This window comes from Scophthalmus maximus, chromosome 19 (genome assembly GCF_022379125.1).
Source record: "Scophthalmus maximus strain ysfricsl-2021 chromosome 19, ASM2237912v1, whole genome shotgun sequence".
NCBI classification, from domain to species: domain Eukaryota; kingdom Metazoa; phylum Chordata; class Actinopteri; order Pleuronectiformes; family Scophthalmidae; genus Scophthalmus; species Scophthalmus maximus.
Window position 1 is genome coordinate 1,252,501 of NC_061533.1, and position 20,000 is coordinate 1,272,500.

Genomic DNA, 20,000 nt, shown 5'->3' on the forward strand with positions numbered 1-20,000 from the left:
CAAGATTAAATCGGATGTTGTCGCAACCCTACATCATCGTGGGGGCGTGGACACAGTGTGATTGACAGCTTGAATAAACTGTTATTGATTATTGTTTCTTACTTCATGGACAATGGGATTTCTGTGGTGATGCGTAAAAATGACAATATTAAGAATGAAAAGTTTAAAAGACGCAGCGTGGCAACATTTGATTTGGAGGTGTGTTGCAACAGTGATGAGCTGAAGTTAGACACAATTTCTGAATCACCCAACGACATTGTTCACTTTCACACGAGAACAAACCGTCACATGACCCTCCAACCACGCATCACTTCCTGTCTGACTCACTGCTTTTTGCTGAGGTCACCGAGGTTTCACACCACGGAGTAAAAACTATGACACAACGACTGCAAGCACGACCACACACACACACACACACACACAAATTCACCGACATTTCATAATAGATAAACCTTTCAGGAAAAACCATGAAACCCTGAAGAAAATCGAAAGAAATCCAAGATATGTGAAAGAAAACTTTCAAAACAAATCTAGAAAAAGATATTTGAAAGAAAACTTTATGGAAACCTTCAGGTAAATGTGGAGAAAAGCTTTCTGAAACCAGGACTGATCAGAAGATAAACGTGTTGAGGATGTAGCGCTTCGAGAAAATCAGAGAAAAACATTCATCTTCAAACACACGTTATGAGAACTTTACAGGAACCAGGAAGTTAAATGTTCAAGAGAAACTTAAAGAATCTAAACTGATGAGAACCTCCGTGGTCTGTTCTGGACCCACCAGCCAATCAGAGGCCACGCCTGACCTCGGACTCGTCACCAACACGTGGTCGTTTCCCTTTCCAGAGTCCGAACCTCGAACACAGTCACTGACCAATCGGGAGCCTTCAGACTTCGGTCAGAGCCAATGAGCTTGAAGCAGAGAGTCACAGACAGGAAGTGTTGGCAGAGAGACTGACTGAGTCATCGTTCAGGGAAACTGCTGCTCCAACTGTGTGTGTGTGTGTGTGTGTTGCTGGTTCCTGTAAATGTGATCAGACTCTGGATGTTTCAGTGTTTTTTTGTGTGTGGATCCACAAACACACACACATTTCCTGTCAGTGTGGGAGCTGAAGGACTCGGCGGCTGTCGACGCTAAGCTGCTTAGCGCTCAGACTGAACGAGAGGCCAAAGTGCACTAACACACACACACACACACACACACACACACACACACACACACACACACACACACACACACACACACACTGAGAGGAGCTGCTGGCTCAACAGTGAAGGAACAAACCAACAGATCAATATCTATTGATCTGTGTTGACCATCAGCAGCGTTTTCACTTCATCAGACGACGAATCAGACACGTTCACACTGTCACAGTCAATCCTCCTTCATGACCTGGGTCAAAGAATATCAGTTATGTTTCCACGACTGACGGAGGCCGATCGATCGATTCATGGATCAATCGATAACAACCAGCTGATATGAGTCTTCCATAGACGTGTCAGAGTCAGAGTTTATGTTTACAGACATACAAACTTTGATTTGACAGAATAAACAATGAAGAAAAGACGTTTGTTCATTTTATATTTGACGTCAGACTTTGGGTGTATTTGTGTTTGGTCTTTATTTATGGTTATTTATAATAAAACTTGATGTTATAACTGTAAAATATCAAGTCTCAGTTACATTTCCTTTGTCATGAGGGATCATGGACAGTATTCTTACACTGTATATATACATGTGAATATCATTATTAGCTGACACTGTTTAACTCCCTGCTAGCCATCTCATTGGTGCGTCTTTGTGTTGCCGTGGATTTGTCGTCAGTGGGTGAAAGTTCAGTCCATCAAAGCTCTTTACGCCGCGACACAACAACGTGCTGTTTGTTTTAAAGCTGCGTTCACTAACAGAGGAAACAGGAAACAGGAAGTGTGCATCCCACACACACCTGAGAGAGCCCGGAACCTGAATAACCTGCTACATCAGGCCGGACGTGAAGCCAAATCATAGCCCCCGCCCCCTGGTGTCTGGCTGTGGTATAGGTCTTAAGCCCCGCCCCCTGGTGTCCGGCTGCAGTTCAGGTCATAAGCCCCGCCCCCTGGTGTCTGGCTGCAGTACAGGTCATAAGCCCCGCCCCCTGGTGACTGGCTGTGGTATAGGTCTTAAGCCCCGCCCCCTGGTGTCCGGCTGCAGTTCAGGTCATAAGCCCCGCCCCCTGGTGTCTGGCTGTGGTATAGGTCTTAAGCCCCGCCCCCGGGTGTCCGGCTGCAGTTCAGGTCATAAGCCCCGCCCCCTGGTGTCTGGCTGCAGTACAGGTCTTAAGCCCCGCCCCCTGGTGTCTGGCTGCGGTACAGGTCATAAGCCCTTCAGTTATTTGAGAGGTGATGATTGACAGCTGACTCCTGTTTGGTCGAGAGCGTGTCAAATTTTAAACTCCAGCCGCGTATAAGTGAATGGTACATTATGGGGTAAAGTACAGTAATACAAAGTAGCACAGTGTAAAGAAGTCTGGTATGGCACAGTTCTTTATGTACTATAGTACAGTGCAGTGTGTAGAACTGTACAGTGTCTTACAGTACAGTGTGCTGTACAGTATATGGTGAAGTACAGTTTGTAGTACAGCACAGTATGTAGTCTTGTGTAGTACAGTATGTAGTACAGTACAGTGTGTAGTAAAGAGTATAGTACAGTGTAGTAGTGTGGCACAGTGTATTACAGTGTGTAGTGAAGTGTGTAGTGCAGTGTGGCACAGTGTGTAGTACAGTTTAGTAGTGTAGTACAGTGCATTACAGTGTGTAGTGCAGTGTGGTACAGTGTGTAGTGCAGTACAGTGTAGTAGTGAAGTACAGTGAGGTACAGTGTAGTGCATTACAGTGTGTAGTGCGGTACAGCATGTTACAGTGTGTAGCACAGTATGTAGTGTGTAGTGCAGTGTGGCACAGTGTGTGGTGCAGTGTAGCACAGTGTAATAGTGAAGTGCAGTGTAGTGCAGTGTAGTAAAGAGTATAGTACAGTGTAGTAGTGTGGTACAGTGCATTACAGTGTGTAGTGCAGTGTGGTACAGTGTGTAGTACAGTTCAGTAGTGTAGTACCGTGCATTACAATGTGTAGTGCAGTGTGGTACAGTGTGTAGTGCAGTACAGTGTAGTAGTGAAGTACAGTGAGGTACAGTGTAGTGCATTACAGTGTGTAGTGCGGTATAGCATGTTACAGTATGTAGTACAGTGATGTAGAGTGTGTTGTGCAGTGTAGTAGCGTAGTATGGTGCGTTACAGTGTGTAGTACAGTGTAGTAGCCCATTACAGTGTGTAGTACAGTGTAGTGCCGTGTGTAGTGCAGTGTAGTGCCGTGCATTGCAGTGTGAAGTACAGTGTAGTAGTGTAATAGTGTGCATTACAGTGTGTAGTGCAGTGTGTAGTGTAGTACCGTGCATTACAGTGTGTAGTGCAGTGTGGTACAGTTCAGTAGTGTAGTACTGTGCATTACAATGTGTAGTGCAGTGTGGTACAGTGTGTAGTGCAGTACAGTGTAGTAGTGAAGTACAGTGAGGTACAGTGTAGTGCATTACAGTGTGTAGTGCGGTACAGCACGTTACAGTGTGTAGTACAGCGATGAAGGGTGTGTAGTGCAGTGTGGTAGCGTAGTACAGTGCGTTGCAGTGTTTAGTACAGTGTAGCAGTGCCGTGAGGTACAGTGTAGTAGCGCATTACAGTGTAGTGCAGTGTAGTACCGTGCATTACAGTGTAGTGGAGTGTGTAGTGCAGTGTAGTGCCGTGCATTACAGTGTGTAGTGCAGTGTAGTACCGTGCATTACAGTGTAGTGGAGTGTGTAGTGCAGTGTAGTGCCGTGCATTACAGTGTGTAGTGCAGTGTAGTACCGTGCATTACAGTGTGTAGTGCAGTGTCCTCCCCTCACCTCTACAGATCGAGTCTCCACTCAGCAGCAGCAGACACACGAGCTCCAGCAGCTCCGCTCTTCCTCCCATCTTCTGCCCGTTCTCCTGCTTCCTCTGCTGGGGAGAAGAAATGTCACACCGTCCTCCTGTCGCACTCTGTAGCACTGCAGTAGTACTTGTAGTACTTGTAGTACTTGTAGTACTTGTAGCAGTAGTAGTCTTCCAGCAGTGTCCCCCCGCACAGCGTCATGCTTCACACCCAGCGGTGGGTTTCTTCCTCGGCCGAGTCATGTCCGTGTCCCGCTGGAGAACCGGGGCTCCTCACCGGTCGACTGGACGGGTGGAGCCTCGACAGACACCGGGTGGAGCCTCGACAGACACCGGGTGGAGACTCGACAGACAGCGGGAGAGTCTCAGTGAACCGTGTCCTCTTCCGAACAACCGAACTCTCCTTATAAACTCCTCCACCTAAAACACCGCACGTCACCGGAAACGCGTCCTGCCGCGTGGAGACACCTTCAAAAATAATTTCTCTGTATTGTTTCACAGAAACCAGAATCATTTAAAGGACGTGTTTGTGTTTCATGCGTGCAAACGAATTTATTAGATATAATGTCTAGTCATAAAATAAACGACAATAAATATATTTTGAACATTTTAATGTTTATCCGCAATCAAAGCCAACAAAACTATTAAAAGAAACATGGAAGAAAATCGATTGGCTGGTAAATTTATAAATCTACTGAACATGTTGATGATGAAGAAAGTCAATTTAAAGTCTTGATTATGGTCAATTTACAGTCACATAGACCATAAAGCACTGGATGTATTAGGGGGCGTGGATACAGTGTGATTGACAGCTTTGGTAGCTTCCAATCGGTGCCTGGTCGCAGGTGTAGGTGGACGAGATCTCAGCCAGGCCACACCCCCTGCTCCTCCGAAGATGGATACATCTGGTTTTTAAAAACAAAATCACGCTTGTCAATGTATTGTACTATTAAACGGATTTATTAAATATTATGCGCATGTCTTATATTACATATAAATTACTTTCTAATCTACAAATACACCCTGAATTTATTTCATACAATATATTATTATTATTATATATAACTACGTACATATATACACAATTATCTCCTGCACATGACGTTTTGTTTTCTGGCGACGTTGCAACCTTCACTGTAAATTGAGGGGCTTTTATTGTGAAGTGACACTAGGATCTGTTTCCGTTCACGTTACAAAACTAATCTCCAGCTGGGTGGAAAAATATTCCCTCTGCTCTGGCTCCACCCACCGGGCTGTGCCGGGAGAAGAAGCGAGCGCTCCCTGCGTGGGGAACACCGCTGGGAGGTGCGGGCACTTTATTCAAACACACCTTTAAAAGAGTCGGTCGCTCGGCCAATGAGAGAAGAGTTTGTCACATGATTGGCTGAAATGTTTCTCCGATGAATTAGATGGTGACGCGTTCACGGACCAGATTCAGTAGTTTCAGGGAAACTGGGGTCTGTCAAATCATATTGATTGATTGGTTATTGATAAATTATGAATGTTAGCTAGTTTAATTTTGTGGGTTCAAACGCATATTTTATTTTTACATCTTAAAGAGCCCATATTGTCAAAACTGAGATTTCCTGGCTTTTTAAAATAATAAATAAGGTCTACGGTCTGTAAGTCAAGTAAATACACAGTCTACATTCAGCAGCTCCTTTTTTTTACTTCGCAGAAATGTGACGTCATGCGGAGGCAGTTTTGTCTTCAGCCCCCAGAGCTCACCGTCATTATGTCGCTGAGCGATTATTGTGTGTGTGTGTGTGTATGTATATATATATATATATAAATAATTTAGTCTGACTCAATAATTAAAATGTGAAACTGGTGTTCTGTAACCCCACGGTGCATATTGACAAACCACCTGTAACAGCAAATCATAATTTAATAACAACTATTTTACTGGTCAATATATACAAGTACAGGTTACAAATGTTTTTTCTTTTGAAAACAGAAATTAAATCTATTAGTGATTTACTGTAATGGATGAAGACCCTTTAACATGACAAGACAAGATTTAACAGCATCACTGAACAGGAAGAAAAATTAAAATGATTCAGAAAATGTTTAACTTTTTAAACGTGATGAAGAAAATAATTGTTTTAAAACTGTTTTGTACAAAGAATCAGGTGAAGCGTGTTTCACGGTGGATTCGACAAGAATGAATGTACAGAAATATGCTTGTGTGTGTGTGAATGTGTGTGTCTGTATGTGTGTGTGTGTGCGCGTGTGTGAGTGTGTGAGTGTGTGTGTGAGTGTGTGTGTGTGTGTGTGTGTGTGTGTGTGTGTGTGTGTGTGTGTGTGTGTGTGTGTGTGTGTGTGTGTGTGTGTGTGTGTGTGTGTGTGTGTGTGTGTGTGTGTGTGTGTGTGTGTGTGTGTGTGTGTGTGTGTGTGTGTGTGTGTGTGTGTGTGTGTGTGTTCTAACGTCTCTGACTCAGCTGCCGGTACAGCTGGATGGTCATGAGCTGAACCTCAGGATCTCCAGGTCTGATGTCAATGGCCCTCAGAAAGAAGCCCAGCGCGTCGTCCAGCTTCCCTTGGCTGTAGCTCCGCCTCCCCCTGCCGACCAGCCAGTCGTAGCTCTCGTCCTCCAACTCATCTTTTTTCCTCCCGTCCGTCTTGACACATGCGTCGACCGTGTACTGTTCCATTCTCTCGGTGGAGGCGAGCTCAGGTTCGCTGGTTGACTCCTCGAGGTTGATGCTACTCGCCTCTCCAGACTTACTGGTGACATCTGCCGACTCGGCGAGTTCTTCCTCTTCCTCCTCTTCCTCCTCCTCCTCCTCCTCCTCGGTGTTCAGAGTTTCTCCCGTGGTCTCGTCCAGCTGAAGCCCATGAGATGAATCAATGGCGTCGTCCTCTTCGGCCTCATTAGAATGAATCTCTGAGAGATTATCGTCTTCGTCTTCGTCCACCATGTCTTCGATGACGGAGTTGAGCAGCGACCGGCGGGAGGCCACGGAGGTGTTTCCTCCGACGCTCCTTCTCGACCGGAGAGGGGTGGAGCCAGAGGGCGCCGATTTAGGTGTGGAGGCTCCCAGCGCCTGGGAGAAGACTTCAAGTTGCCTATCATCATCATCCTCCTCCTCCTCTTCTTCTTCTTCACTATCATAAATCACTGCAGCTCTTTTCTTCTTGGTGACTACAAGAGAGTGGTTCATGGACTCCTCCGTGTCCGACGCACGGCCACCGTTGAAGCTTCGCCTCAGAGCTTCTTCGTGTTGCTTCTCTCCAAGAGATTTATTCACGTCAAAACTGCCGTCGACCTGCAGCCGTGACAGCAGCTCCCTCTCCTCCTCTTCCGTCTCCTGAGGATCCGGAACCTGGTCCTCGTCGTCTGAGAACATGTCGCTGTCCTCCAGCTGTAAATGGAAGTTTCCCTCTAAGGATTCCAGGCCGACTCGGGATGACGAGTCTGCTCTGAAGCTTGAATTCGATGTCTGTAACACAGACAGTCGTTTGTTCTGCAGAGGTGTGACGTGACGCTGAGCCGCCGCCTCCTCCATCGAGGAGTCGGGGCGGTTTGAGAGTGAACTTCTGTCCTGCAGCTGTTCTTCTTCGTCGACTGCAGTAACGTATGAGAGGCAGACCTCCCCTGCAGCCTCCGACTGGTCCATTAGTTCTTGCACCGAGGCGTCGGCTGCATCACCTTCTGTGGCATCGACGGACCTCGACATCACCTCCTGAAGAGAGACGTCTGCTCCTCCAGGGAATCTCCCGTCCTGCTCGACAGACCGGTGTTCCGGGGAATCGGGGTTCTGCTCGGAAAGCTCGTCTTGGCTCGCGTCTACACCAGATTGTGTTTCCGTCGTACTCACATCAGCAGTGAGATCAATGACTCCATCACTCAGGTTCTGTTGGCCATCCTCCTTGTCAGAACCCGAGTTGTCAAGCTCCACAACAACTGGTGACGTGTTTACATTGTCGCCGTGGTCGTGTTGCGGATACGCAGGACTTGGCCTTGGACCTCTTGGTTTTTTCTCGCGTGACCGCTCCCTGTTGTGATTGTCCACTGGTTGTCTGAGCCACGCCGGTTCTGTGCTGGAAGCCATGCTCTCTGCCAGCTGCATCTGCAGCTCCGACTCTGCCTTCATCAGCTCCTGCGCCTTCTGGACCCGCCCTTCGATGTAGTGGTGCTCCTGCTGGTCCTGCAGGGCCTCGTCGTGGTTGACGTCGAGGGAGAACATGAGGTCGTGGTCGGAGATCCCAAACATGTCCATGGCGTGGAGGTGGGCAATGTGCTCGTCCAGTTGGGGGTCGGTCTGCCGGTGTCTGGAGTGCAGGGTCTGGAGCTGCAGCTGTGTGGACGAGGACCGGGTTTCCTCCAGAGTGAAGAGCTCCTTCAGCTCCTGTTTGCTGAAGTAGCGAAACGGGTTCTTCTTGTCTCCGGTGTTCTGTCGGATGAGGGAGTCTTTGAACACCTGCCGGCGGTAGATCTTCTCCTCCACCGAGCCGCAGGTGATCAGCCTGTAGATGACGACGTTCTCCGTCTGTCCGATGCGGTAAGCTCTGTCCACGGCCTGGGCGTCTGTGGCCGGGTTCCAGCTGGGATCGTAGATAACGACTCTGTCCGCCGCCGTCAGCGTGATGCCAACTCCCCCGACCTGGGTGGTGAGGAGGAAGACGGAGTAACGCTGGTCTGTCTGGAACAGAGTGATTAGCCTCTCTCGCTCCGCGATCTTTGTTATAGTCCCGTCCAGCCTCAGCAGCTTGAAGCCTCTGTTGCCCAGGACGCGTTCGATAATGTCCAGCACCTTCCTGTAATGAGCAAAGACAAGTATGCGGTGGCCTTCTCGTCTGAGCTGTTCCAGGAGCTGGAAGAGGAACACAAGTTTCCCAGACTCAGATATCAAAGTGTTGTCGGGAACGTGGGCGATGCTATGAGTGTCGGGGTTCTCAGATGTACTCTCCTCCAAACCCAACTTGGCTATGGCCCCGGCGGAGAGCAGCCTTGGGTGGTCGCACAGCTTTTTCAAAATGGTTAATTCGGCTAGTGGCGACCTGGTGGTGAGGAGCAGCTCCTTGATGTGGTCCAGTGAGATGAACTGCCGGTAGATGTCCTCCTGCACGGCGCTCAGGTAAGTCCAGACTATCAGGTCGTTCTTTCTCATCAGCGTGGGCATGACCGCTCCGGAGTCTTTGGGAGGATTTGGGACTTGGCTGTCCTCGTCGTCCGGGCGTTCCTCTTTACAGGGGCGTGTGTCGCCGTTCATTTTGCTTTTCTGCACTTCGGATTTTGTCCTGCGGAGAAAGTAGGGTTTTATTATGGCCATGAGGTTCTCCGACATCCGGGAACCGAGGGCCTTTTCTCCCGGAGTGGCGTCCTTCTCTCTGGCACGGGTGATTGGGTTTTCGTATTCCGTCTTGAACGTTTTGGCCGTGCCAAGCAGCATGCCATGACAAGCGAAGTCGAAGAGCGCCCACATTTCTCTCAAGTTATTCTGGACCGGAGTTCCCGTGAGAAGAACTCTGTTCTTTGAAGGTATGGCTGAGGCACTTTTGGCAGTTTTGGTGGTTGTGGTTTTTATCTTGTGGGCCTCGTCCAGGATCATGTAGTCCCACGAGAACTCGTTGCCGTGGTATGACGACAGCTGCTGCCAGTTGTTCATGAGCATAGTGTACGTGGTGATGACGACACCACCTCTCCTCTGAACCTTCTCCAGGTTCCTGGTCCGCTCTCCTTTGCTGGTACCGTGAAACTCCTTGACCCTCATGCCGGGGGTCCATTTGGCGAACTCCTTGGTCCAGTTTGTGATGAGTGACGTCGGCATGACCAGCAGTGTGTTTTTCACCAGCTCGTTGTCGTACATTCCGGAGAGGAACGATATCACCTGGATGGTTTTACCCAGACCCATGTCGTCCGCCAGAATCCCGCCCTTGAGACCGTCTCTGTAGAGGCCATACAAGAAGGCCACTCCGTTTCTCTGGTAGTCGTACAGCTTGTCGTACAACTCTTTAAAAAGCATCAGACCGCTGTTGTTGACATTGACAAACTCTTCATCGTCGTCCTCCTCCTCTAAGTCTTTCTCAGCAATAAGTTCTTCAATTTTCTTTATTCTCCTTTCAAGTTTCTCACTCTGGTGAAGCTTGTGAGCCTGTTTGAAGAACTGCAGCGCTTTGACAAAGTTCCCCTGTCGGGCAACGTCTTTACCCTCCTGAATGAATCTGAAAGAAAAGACAGACGATCAGTGACTGTATATAAAGACGATCAGTGACTGTATATAAAGACGATCAGTGACTGTATATAAAGACGATCAGTGACTGTATATAAAGACGATCACTGACTGTATATAAAGACGATCAGCGACTGTATATAAAGACGATCAGAAACTGTATATAAAGACGATCAGCGACTGTATATAAAGACGATCAGCGACTGTATATAAAGACGATCAGCGACTGTATATAAAGATGATCAGGGACTGTATATAAAGACGATCAGCGACTGTATATAAAGACGATCAGCGACTGTATATAAAGACGATCAGGGACTGTACATAAAGACAATCAGAGACTGTATATAAAAGATAAATCCAGGTTAAAAAAGCATCGTCAGGGCAAAATTAGTACTTTTACTTTGTGTACTTTAAGTAAATGTTGCTGTTTTTTCTTCTGTACTTTTACTCAAGTTGAAATGTGAATGCAGGACTTTAAGGTCAGCACTGGAACTGTCACTTCCTCCACCACTGGACAGTGAAGGGAAGAGACCTGAAACCAGAGCATCAGTCAGAGGTTCGTCTTGTTACAGTTTCCAGACTGTCAATGAGTCTGACACCTGCTGGTCAGAAACAGTTACTGCACTAACTCATTATGGAAGCAAATATCTCAGCAGGTTTATCTTTGTTATACAAAAAGTTCTGTCAGCAAAGGGCTAGTGTAACTACAACTACTGTTACCATTACTGCTATTACTACAACTTTAACTACTATTAATACAACTACTACTACTACTACAACTATTACTATTAATACTAATACTACTTCTGGCTGCTGGGGGATACATTACCTGTGGTGAGCCTCCATCTTGTCGTCTGTGTCCATGGATAAAGACCTGTGGAGACAAAGTCAGGGTCAGAAACACTGAGATGGAAAAAAATTAAATAGTATTGTCTGTCTGATGGAACATGTCTGTCTGTCAGTCTGTCTGATGGAACGTGTCTGTCTGTCTGTCGGTCTGATGGAACATGTCTGTCTGTCTGTCGGTCTGATGGAACATGTCTGTCTGTCTGTCTGTCTGATGGAACATGTCTGTCTGTCTGTCTGATGGAACATGTCTGTCTGTCTGTCTGATGGAACATGTCTGTCAGTCTGATAGAACATGTCTGTCTGTCTGATGGAACATGTCTGTCTGTCTGTCTGATGGAACATGTCTGTCAGTCTGATAGAACATGTCTGTCTGTCTGATGGAACATGTCTGTCTGTCTGTCTGATGGAACATGTCTGTCTGTCTGTCTGATGGAACGTGTCTGTCTGTCTGTCTGATGGAACATGTCTGTCTGTCTGATGGAACGTGTCTGTCTGTCTGATGGAACATGTCTGTCTGTCTGTCTGATGGAACGTGTCTGTCTGTCTGTCTGATGGAACGTGTCTGTCTGTCTGATGGAACATGTCTGTCAGTCTGATAGAACATGTCTGTCTGTCTGATGGAACATGTCTGTCTGTCTGTCTGATGGAACGTGTCTGTCTGTCTGTCTGATGGAACATGTCTGTCTGTCTGATGGAACATGTCTGTCTGTCTGATGGAACATGTCTGTCAGTCTGATAGAACATGTCTGTCTGTCTGATGGAACATGTCTGTCTGTCTGATGGAACATGTCTGTCAGTCTGATAGAACATGTCTGTCTGTCTGATGGAACATGTCTGTCTGTCTGTCTGATGGAACGTGTCTGTCTGTCTGATGGAACATGTCTGTCTGATGGAACGTGTCTGTCTGTCTGTCTGATGGAACGTGTCTGTCTGTCTGTCGGAACATGGACCTGGACAAAGGGGCGGAGCCAGGGATATCTGATCTCTTTCTGTAACATTGTTCTTTAACATGTTCACTGATTTCACAGAATAATTCATGAAAACAATCAGACACATTATAAACTGACTGATTCCGTGACGACAGAGGATTTGATTTGGATTCCAATGTTTTCATAAAGGACGAATGTGAACACGTTCTGCGTCAGACCTGATCTACGAGGAAACTTCCCACCGGCGGAACTCCATCAGAAAAAAACGAAGATTTACGGTGAAACCAGGACCGGATGTGAAACACCGCGTGTAGAAGTGTGTGATTTAACTTTCGTGTCTTCACGGTTTCATGTTCCGTCGATCGGCTCAGCAGATTCTGTTCGACTCGAGTCGTTCAAGCGGCAGAACAGCGGCTAACGGAGACGTTAGCATTGAAGCTAACCGCCGCCTGGTGACGTCATCCTCAGCCTGTACTCACGTCTCTAGTTTCTGTGAAACCTTCGCGACGTCACCGTCGTGCCGAGAAACATCCATCCCGACCCCGGTACCGGTTCAGCGGCACGAACTCGACGCGGCGGCCGGTGGACGATGGACCGAGAAGTGTGTGTGTGTGTTCGTGTTCGAACCCGGAGCGTTTCCCCCGCCGATTGTTTACAGCCAATCAGAGAAGGACATCGCGATGACGTCTTCCAATTTAAAAAAATCAAGGGTGAGTGCAGTGGGCGGGACCAGCAGGAGAGCACAGCCAATGAGCAGCGTCCGTCCGAGCAGCGAACCAGGAAACTGCGTCGATCCCCTCACTTTATTGTTTTTTTAAAGAATTAAAAGTTATATACCTGAAGACTTTGAGGTTGATTGAGATCTAGATTTATGTTTAGTATATTTCAGTTTAGTTTAGTTTTGTATATACTTATTTCAATAATACTAAAATAAATTAAAATAAAGAATTCTGTTTCGAATGTGTATATATATATATATGTGTGTATATATATATGTGTGTATATATATATATATATATATATATATATTTATGCATAGGAATAGGAGTTTCAAAGCTTCCTTTCCTATTTCCTTTAGCAGAAGCTTCACTGCAGCTTCCTGTGTGAGAGGAAAGGAGAAACAGACCCAGAATTCATTGCGGCAGCGATATTTAACGATATTCAATCTGAAGAAGACGAAAAAGAAGAAGAAGAAGAAGAAGAGTATGAATATCACCCAGATCTAAGTTACTGTTACATATGAATCATAAAAAACTGAAACATGCTGATGGTGCCACTGAGGTTTTTGTAGTTCACCTTCAGAAATGTGTCATTTCATCACGACGTCACATGACGACTTAGTTTAGTATCAGTGGAGTCGGATTCTCTTTTCCTAAGTCCTGTGAATCCTCTTTGAAACCTTTCCTTTGACTTAATGACCTTTTCCATTGAGGTCGAGGAACAGTAGAGAGGACAAGACGACATGAAGGACGATCTAAATCCAGCCCTGATCAGTCTCTGGGTAGAGAAGAGCAACACGAGGCAGTGAGAACACAAAAGGCTTTTATTGTGAAAAGTGACTCACAGGAAAACAAAATCACACAGAACGACAAATTCATGACAGATACAAACTACACGAACAAACAGTGAAAAATCAAACACAAAGTGTTTTCAAAAGCAGAATCATCTCCAGAGACATAAAACCTGTTCCGAGTCACGGAGCCGCGGCCTCCAGAGCTCTGACCCGAGCGGCGAACAGCACCACTCTCTTCTGCACCTCGGTGTTCAGGTCGGCCTGCGACGCTCCCGGGTTCTGACGGACAAACTCCGAGATGCTGAGGATACAATCTCTCTGAGGACACACATACACACACACACACACACACACACAGAATGAACACACAACACACACAGACACACACTGCAGTGTGAACGTCACGGCGATGAAAGGTAGCAGCACCTTGTACGTGTCCACTTTGTCCTGAGCCGTGATCCGGTTCAGCAGCTCCCTCCCGACCTGAAGTCCCGTCACCGCGGCCAGAAGCCCCCGGTCCTCCTCGCTCTGAGAGGAGAGCCAGCGCAGCAGTGCCATCTGCAGGAGGGAGGAGGACATTATTACAACTGAGTTACACTGCTTTTCATATTACAGACCTCCTGAGACGGAAGGGAGGCGTTCCGTGGAAGTTTCAGACTCGGAGGTCGTGATTGCGAGTTCTGAGGTTATAATTGAATGCAGGGTGTGTAAAACATTGTTCAAACTAGTTGATTATACTTAGGATTTTATCTTCTTCAGATTATCGGAGCATTTCGGTGATAAGTTTAGTCTTGGCAGTATTAGTAAAAATGACCTGTTATAATGCTGCGTTCCATTGCACCTCGAAACTCAAAAGTTTGGGTGGTGATTTTTTTTCCGGACCCTGGGTGAGGTCCAATGGTCAAATGTACTCAGGAAGTTTCCTAAATCTTGAAGTGAAGTGTTTCCTCAGCACCATGATGATGTTCAGATTCTCTATGTGCTTAGGAAAGGAGCTTCAATGCTTCCTTTCCTACAGGACACACTGGAAGGAGAAACAGACCCACAATGCATTGGGGCAGAGATATTTAACGTGACGCGTCATGAACGAACATAAACGATTCAATCTCAAGAAGAAGAAGAAAAAGAAGAGTTTGAATATGATCCAGATGTCAGTTTCTGTTACATATGAATCATAAAACATGAAACATGTTGATGGAGCAGCTGAGGTTTTTCTAGTTCATCTTCAGTTATGTGACGTTTCACCACAACGTTTAATCCTCCTTTAACCTTTGACCTCAGGACGTTTTCCAATTTTTAATGAAACGCAGAATTATAACCTGAAGCCAAAATATGATATTTGACTTAAACACATTAAAAGTCTGAAATATAGAACACGTTATTCGTCGGTGTGACGTTTAAATCTGTTGTGTTTTCTCACCTGTTGAATCAACTGTGCGTTGTTCATTCCTCCTGCGGAACCGGACATGGCGGGAAAAACACAAACGGTTTGAACGAACGGAAGATTAGAAGAAGAAAAGTGCAGCTGAAAGCTCCGGTTCGCACAGAAACGACGACGGAACGAGATGATTGTGATGAACGGACGAAAGACGTCTCACTTCCTGTTTACGTCTCTTCTTCTTCTTCTGTGGTGCTGGGGAAGTCTGCGGGTGTTGCTGCCCCCAGCGGCCGCAGTTGGAACCACCAGGACAGAAGACGAGTCGACCTCATTTTATTGATTTGATTTCTATATTTTCTTTTGTGGCTCAGGACGTTTTCAGATACTTCACTGGAGTTAAAGTACAAATATCACACTACAAAAAATACTAAGTATCAGAAATAGTCTAATAATAATTACTTCATGTGTTTCATGACCATATATATTATTTCATATTATATTATTTTATTAGTTTTTTCAAAATATTTTGTACAGTAGTGTAACTACTGATGACTTTTTCTCCAGATTATTGATTTTTGGTTTGTGAAAATTCAGAAAATAAGTATAACATTTTCTTTTCTTTCTCAGTTTTGATCTGTGCGACAGTTCTTCAAAACGTAAAAGAACATGGAAAACATTTGTCAAATGATGGAGAAGAACACTGGAACTTAAAATCTTAATTTGTAAAGAAACTGAATCTGCCAGATAAATGTGCTGTAAAAATATGCAAGTAAAGTACAAGTACCTTAAATAATAATACAAGTACTGGAGTTAATGTTCCATTCATTGGTCAACTTTTATTTTCACTTGCACCCCCCCCCCCACACACATTCTCACAGAACGGTGACAGTCACTTCATATTTGTTGTGTTTAACATTTATCACATCTCTCATTTCCTGACTGTACTTGAAAGCAGCATCTCTTTAAGGAGGTATCTGTTGCTGTTGTTCAGGTCAAACGACGCAGGTCAGAGGTCAGAGGTCAGACCTGGTCCTGGTCTCTGGAGAAGGAGCCCAGCTGTTTGGTGTTGACGTCCCTCAGCTGCTCCAGCTGCCTCTGCCCTCGTCGGTACAGATACTCGATGTACATCACGTCCGTCCTCTTGATGCAAGCGTTTTCCCGGAACTCGTCTCGGATCCGCGGGACGAAGCCCGGCTTGTCGCGGCCGGCCCGCAGGAAGTGGCGGTACAGAGCCAGGACCTGCTTCTGCAGTTTACTGTGACGCGACATGGGAAAACGGCCGAGCGGCGGTTCAGAGAAACATCCTGACGTCAGCAGCTGCTTCAGTTCCTCTGACGTCCACTAGTCCAGCGTCTCACAGAAACACCGAGCACGATGTTGGACCCTGAATGTGTCACGGGTGCGAAGCTGGAGCCACAGAGGAACTTAAACGCACCAGGCAGGACCCTCTAATTGGCTGAGAAGTCGACTGACGTCTGACCGCAGGAGTGAAACCAGTTTTAGTTTCAAAGATCTGACAACAAAGACACAGTCACACATGAGACTCATCAGTTCAGTTCTTTAGCTTCTGTACTTTGTTCTATTTCCTTTTTGTCTTCCATATCATTCTGCTCCACTACATTCATCAGATTCAGTTACTGGTTCAATGAGTTCTATGACCAACTGACATGATGCTGCAGTTTAAATTAAACTACAATAGGAATTAAAATAAACAATATCAACTCATGTAGATGAGAACTTTTACTGTCGATACTCTGCTCATATATAAATACACTTTTATTAATCTGTTTACTAGAGTGACCTTGTGTCTACAGCTGCAACAGTTAATCGATTCATCGATCAGTAATCGCTGACTGAATTAAAAACTAGTTTGATAATCTATTAATCGGTTCAAGTAAATTCAATGGGAAAAAGTCATAATTCTCTGATTTCAGCTTCAATGTGAACATGTTCTGGTTTCTCTGCTCCTCTGTGACAGGAACTGAAGATCTTTGGTGTGAGGACAAAACAAAACATCGTGTGGAGGTTTGACAAACACGATCGACATGTATCTCCATTTAATGAACCAAACAACCGATCGATTAATCGAGTAAATGATCGTCAGATGAATCGAGGATGATGATAATCGTGTGTCCTTGTGTAGTGAGTGATGGTGTGTGTGTGTGTGTGTTCATGTTCATTCATGTAACAGATGATTCATGAAGTTCATGTTTCACAAAGTCACAACAACAGAATCAAACCGTGACGTCACTCACCGGTTGGACCGGAAGGACGAACGTGACCGGACTGACGGTTCAATCCGCGTTAATGAGAAGGTCGTCTCTCGGTAGCACCGTTAGCTCGTCGTGCTAACAGCTGCACGTTACGACACCGCCGTGCAGCGGAAGGACGACAACACACGTGACTTCCGCCTGCACATTTCACAATAAAACACATTTCAGCCTGTTGCAGAATGAGATCGGAAGAGAATTCAGATCTTAAGTCAAAGTAAAAAAGTTCATACATCAGAGCAGAAATACTCCTGCACGAGCAAGTATCATATCAAAACATAAACAAATACATACACGTAAAAGTAGGTACCTTTTTTCTAGAAATACATTTATCTGACATGTTACTTTATCAACCTAGATATTTGCATCAGGAACAAATGAAGATCTTATGAAATATGACACTTTGTTAAATGAACCAACATTATGAACAATTTGGAGACAAAGTGATTCCTCGATGGAATAGAAATGACAAGAATTCTTATAATTAATTGATCAAATGAAGAACAATATCAGACGATTCATCTTCGCAAAAGAGACAATTTAAAAAATGTCTCAACTTCAGTTACACCAAGTGGTTTAACAGTTTGTACGGAGGCCCCTGAGGGCCCAAACACCACAACACCAACAGTTTGAAGGAACGTAAAGATGATCTGTACATCTTTTGATAAAGAAAGTGGTTATTAGAAATTAATCAGTGATGATAGTTTGATGGTAAAACATCATTCTCTCATTATAAATACAAATATAATTTAATAAAAAAATAAGCTTTAAAATGTAGCACATTTAATTTATGAACTTAAAACAAATATAGACCATTTAATTTAACTTCAGAATAGAGCTATAATAATAATAATGAATGAAGAGGGTTCTATTAATCAGTTGTTCAGAGGGTCCTTCACCTTATAGTTATGAGATATTGTGTATTTAAAAACGCTGAGAATACTGACACATTTAAATACTCATGTTGATTAATGTCTAAATACACCCAAACACACTTTTACTTAATTTTATGTGTTGATCCGAATATTACGGATACGAATAGAAAAGTTTGTCGGATGAAACGTAACGGAAGAAGAAAGTAGAAGTTTGATTTATACATTTACATTTGTTTTGAAAGTCCCAAACCGGAAGCGCAAGAGTGAGCTTCCGGTTTTAGGCTCAAGGCATCAGATGTCACAACAGTGCGGCGGCAGCGATCAGCTGATGAGCGGAGGATGTCGTCGTCCACCGGAGGAAGGTTCGTGACGTCGGTTCGTGACGTCGGTTCGTGACGTCAGTTCGTGACTTCGGTTCCGTCGCTTCTCCCGTTTTACCGGCGGGACGTTTGAGGAACGAGGGAGAAACGCGACGCGAAGCTGCTGTCAGATCCTCTGACGTCACTGATCCGCTCGAGTCTGTAACGTGCTCGGCTCTGACGTCAGGACGTGAGATCACTTCATCTTTTGTTGTCATGGCGATGTGGTGACGTCACATCCATTCGTCAGGATTATGAACAGAACACGATCGATAATAAACATGGTCGATCATGTCATATTTATATATATATAGTTTATTTTAGTAGATACTTTATTTATACATTATACTTTATATATATAATCTGTTATCACAGAATAAACATGAGCCGAGGAGCAAGAGTTTATATGTTACAGAACACCATAAATGTGTTTTCTTTTTATTTCTAGTTATTCATAATAAAGTTTATGGTTAAACTGTCAAATATCAAGAAACATTTCCGTGTCGTACAGGTTTGATAACGAGGTCTCACTGACAAATGATTCAAAACCATAATTATATTTCAGTATCAGAACTTTTTTACTTCCTTATATCAGGATCAACCAAAATCTATATTGGTCTGTAAATATAAAGGAACCTTCTGATTCTGGTTCTTCTTCATTGCGTCTGCAGACACGGCGGTGACGGAGGTGAGGGAGGGGGGGGAGGGGGGGAGGACCTGCGGAAGGTGGAGCAGCAGGTGGAGCAGCTGCTGAGCGGTCAGGGGTCAGAGGTCAGCAGCTGCGACGTGGGCCTGGACCAGAGCAAACCTGCGACGCTGAGGAAGAACGTGACCTTCATCGTCTGCGCCGTCGTCTTCAACGACGAGGTGAGTGGACACAACGAGGACGTGTGTGTCCTGGTCGTGTGACAGCTGATAACTGGTGTGTGTGTGTGTGTGTGCATGTGTGTGTGTGCGTGTGTGTGCTCCTTCAGGACCAGGTGCTGATGGTGCAGGAGGCGAAGCAGGACTGTTACAAACTGTGGTACCTTCCTGCAGGCAGGGTGGAGGTGGGGGAGAGTCTGGAGGAGGCGCTGAGGAGGGAGGTGAGACACACACACACACACACACAAGCACACGCACACGCACCGGACACACACACACACACACACACACACCTTTCTGTTTTCCCTGTGTTGAAGGTGAAGGAGGAGGCGGGGTTTGAATGTGAGCCTATCACGTTGCTGCTGATCCAGGAGCAGGGACCACAGTGGATCCGCTTCATCTTCCTGGCCAGGGTCACAGGTCAGAGGTCTCTCACACAGTCCGACCTCTGACCTTTACCTAGAGGTTGTCCTGTCTCTCAGAGTGTTGAGTGTGGTTATAAGGTCAGTTGCCCTTTGTCCTAAATGTACTGAGACAGAGACAAGGAGTGTTTCTATGGAGACAGACACTCTGTCTGTTTGAGGACAACATTATTCTGAGAGGTAAATACACCCAGAGAGACTCCATGCACTGACCACCTGTTGATCTGTGTAACTCAACACCACCCTCTCCTTGTTCCTGATTCGACTGCGTCACTGTTTGTTTTATATGAGTGACAGTGATGTCATAGGTGAGAGGCGGAGTTTAACTGACCTCTGTGTCTCTGTGTGTCAGGAGGGACCATGAAGAGTCTGTTGGCAGCAGATCACGAGTCTCTTCAGGCGTCGTGGTGGGACCGCCGCTCC

At 45.6% G+C, this 20,000-nt stretch overlaps 4 protein-coding genes across 7 annotated transcripts in view; 1 reads left to right on the plus strand and 3 right to left on the minus strand.

Moving 5' to 3' along the window:
* adam9 (ADAM metallopeptidase domain 9) overlaps nt 1-4,385 on the minus strand; it is a 20,218-nt gene extending 15,833 nt beyond the window's left edge. Inside the window, exons 1-2 of one of the 4 annotated variants that reach the window (XM_035639337.2) lie at nt 4,095-4,384; nt 3,912-4,005 (exon numbers count right to left, since the gene is read on the minus strand). In XM_035639337.2, the coding sequence (XP_035495230.2) occupies nt 3,912-3,981 (70 nt within the window). In that variant the 5' untranslated portion in view covers nt 3,982-4,005; nt 4,095-4,384. Of the gene's footprint in view, nt 1-3,911 lie in introns of all 4 variants that reach the window. The other 3 variants (XM_035639336.2, XM_035639338.2, XM_035639339.2) reach the window with 3 other exon arrangements.
* Nucleotides 4,386-6,242: 1,857 nt separating this feature from the next.
* ercc6l (excision repair cross-complementation group 6-like) lies at nt 6,243-12,582 on the minus strand. The gene is made up of 3 exons (XM_035639335.2): nt 12,376-12,582; nt 10,948-10,992; nt 6,243-10,107 (listed from the first exon to the last, which is right to left on the minus strand). Exons 1-3 carry the CDS (start codon nt 12,429-12,431, stop codon nt 6,363-6,365), a joined length of 3,846 nt encoding a protein of 1,281 aa, XP_035495228.2. The 5' UTR covers nt 12,432-12,582; the 3' UTR covers nt 6,243-6,362.
* A 3,015-nt stretch (nt 12,583-15,597) lies between these two features.
* Nucleotides 15,598-17,198, minus strand: sdhaf1 (succinate dehydrogenase complex assembly factor 1). The gene is made up of 2 exons (XM_035640781.2): nt 17,043-17,198; nt 15,598-16,300 (listed from the first exon to the last, which is right to left on the minus strand). The coding sequence occupies exon 2, from the start codon at nt 16,054-16,056 to the stop codon at nt 15,808-15,810; it is 249 nt and encodes an 82-aa protein (XP_035496674.1). The 5' UTR covers nt 16,057-16,300; nt 17,043-17,198; the 3' UTR covers nt 15,598-15,807.
* A 1,073-nt stretch (nt 17,199-18,271) lies between these two features.
* The window catches only part of nudt18 (nudix (nucleoside diphosphate linked moiety X)-type motif 18), a 2,817-nt gene continuing 1,088 nt past the window's right edge, over nt 18,272-20,000 (plus strand). The window contains exons 1-5 of the mRNA XM_035639943.2: nt 18,272-18,294; nt 18,963-19,158; nt 19,266-19,376; nt 19,473-19,575; nt 19,930-20,000. The exon at nt 19,930-20,000 is cut by the window's right edge and continues 53 nt beyond it. Of these exons, the coding sequence (XP_035495836.1) occupies nt 18,272-18,294; nt 18,963-19,158; nt 19,266-19,376; nt 19,473-19,575; nt 19,930-20,000 (504 nt within the window). The remainder of the gene's footprint in view (nt 18,295-18,962; nt 19,159-19,265; nt 19,377-19,472; nt 19,576-19,929) is intronic.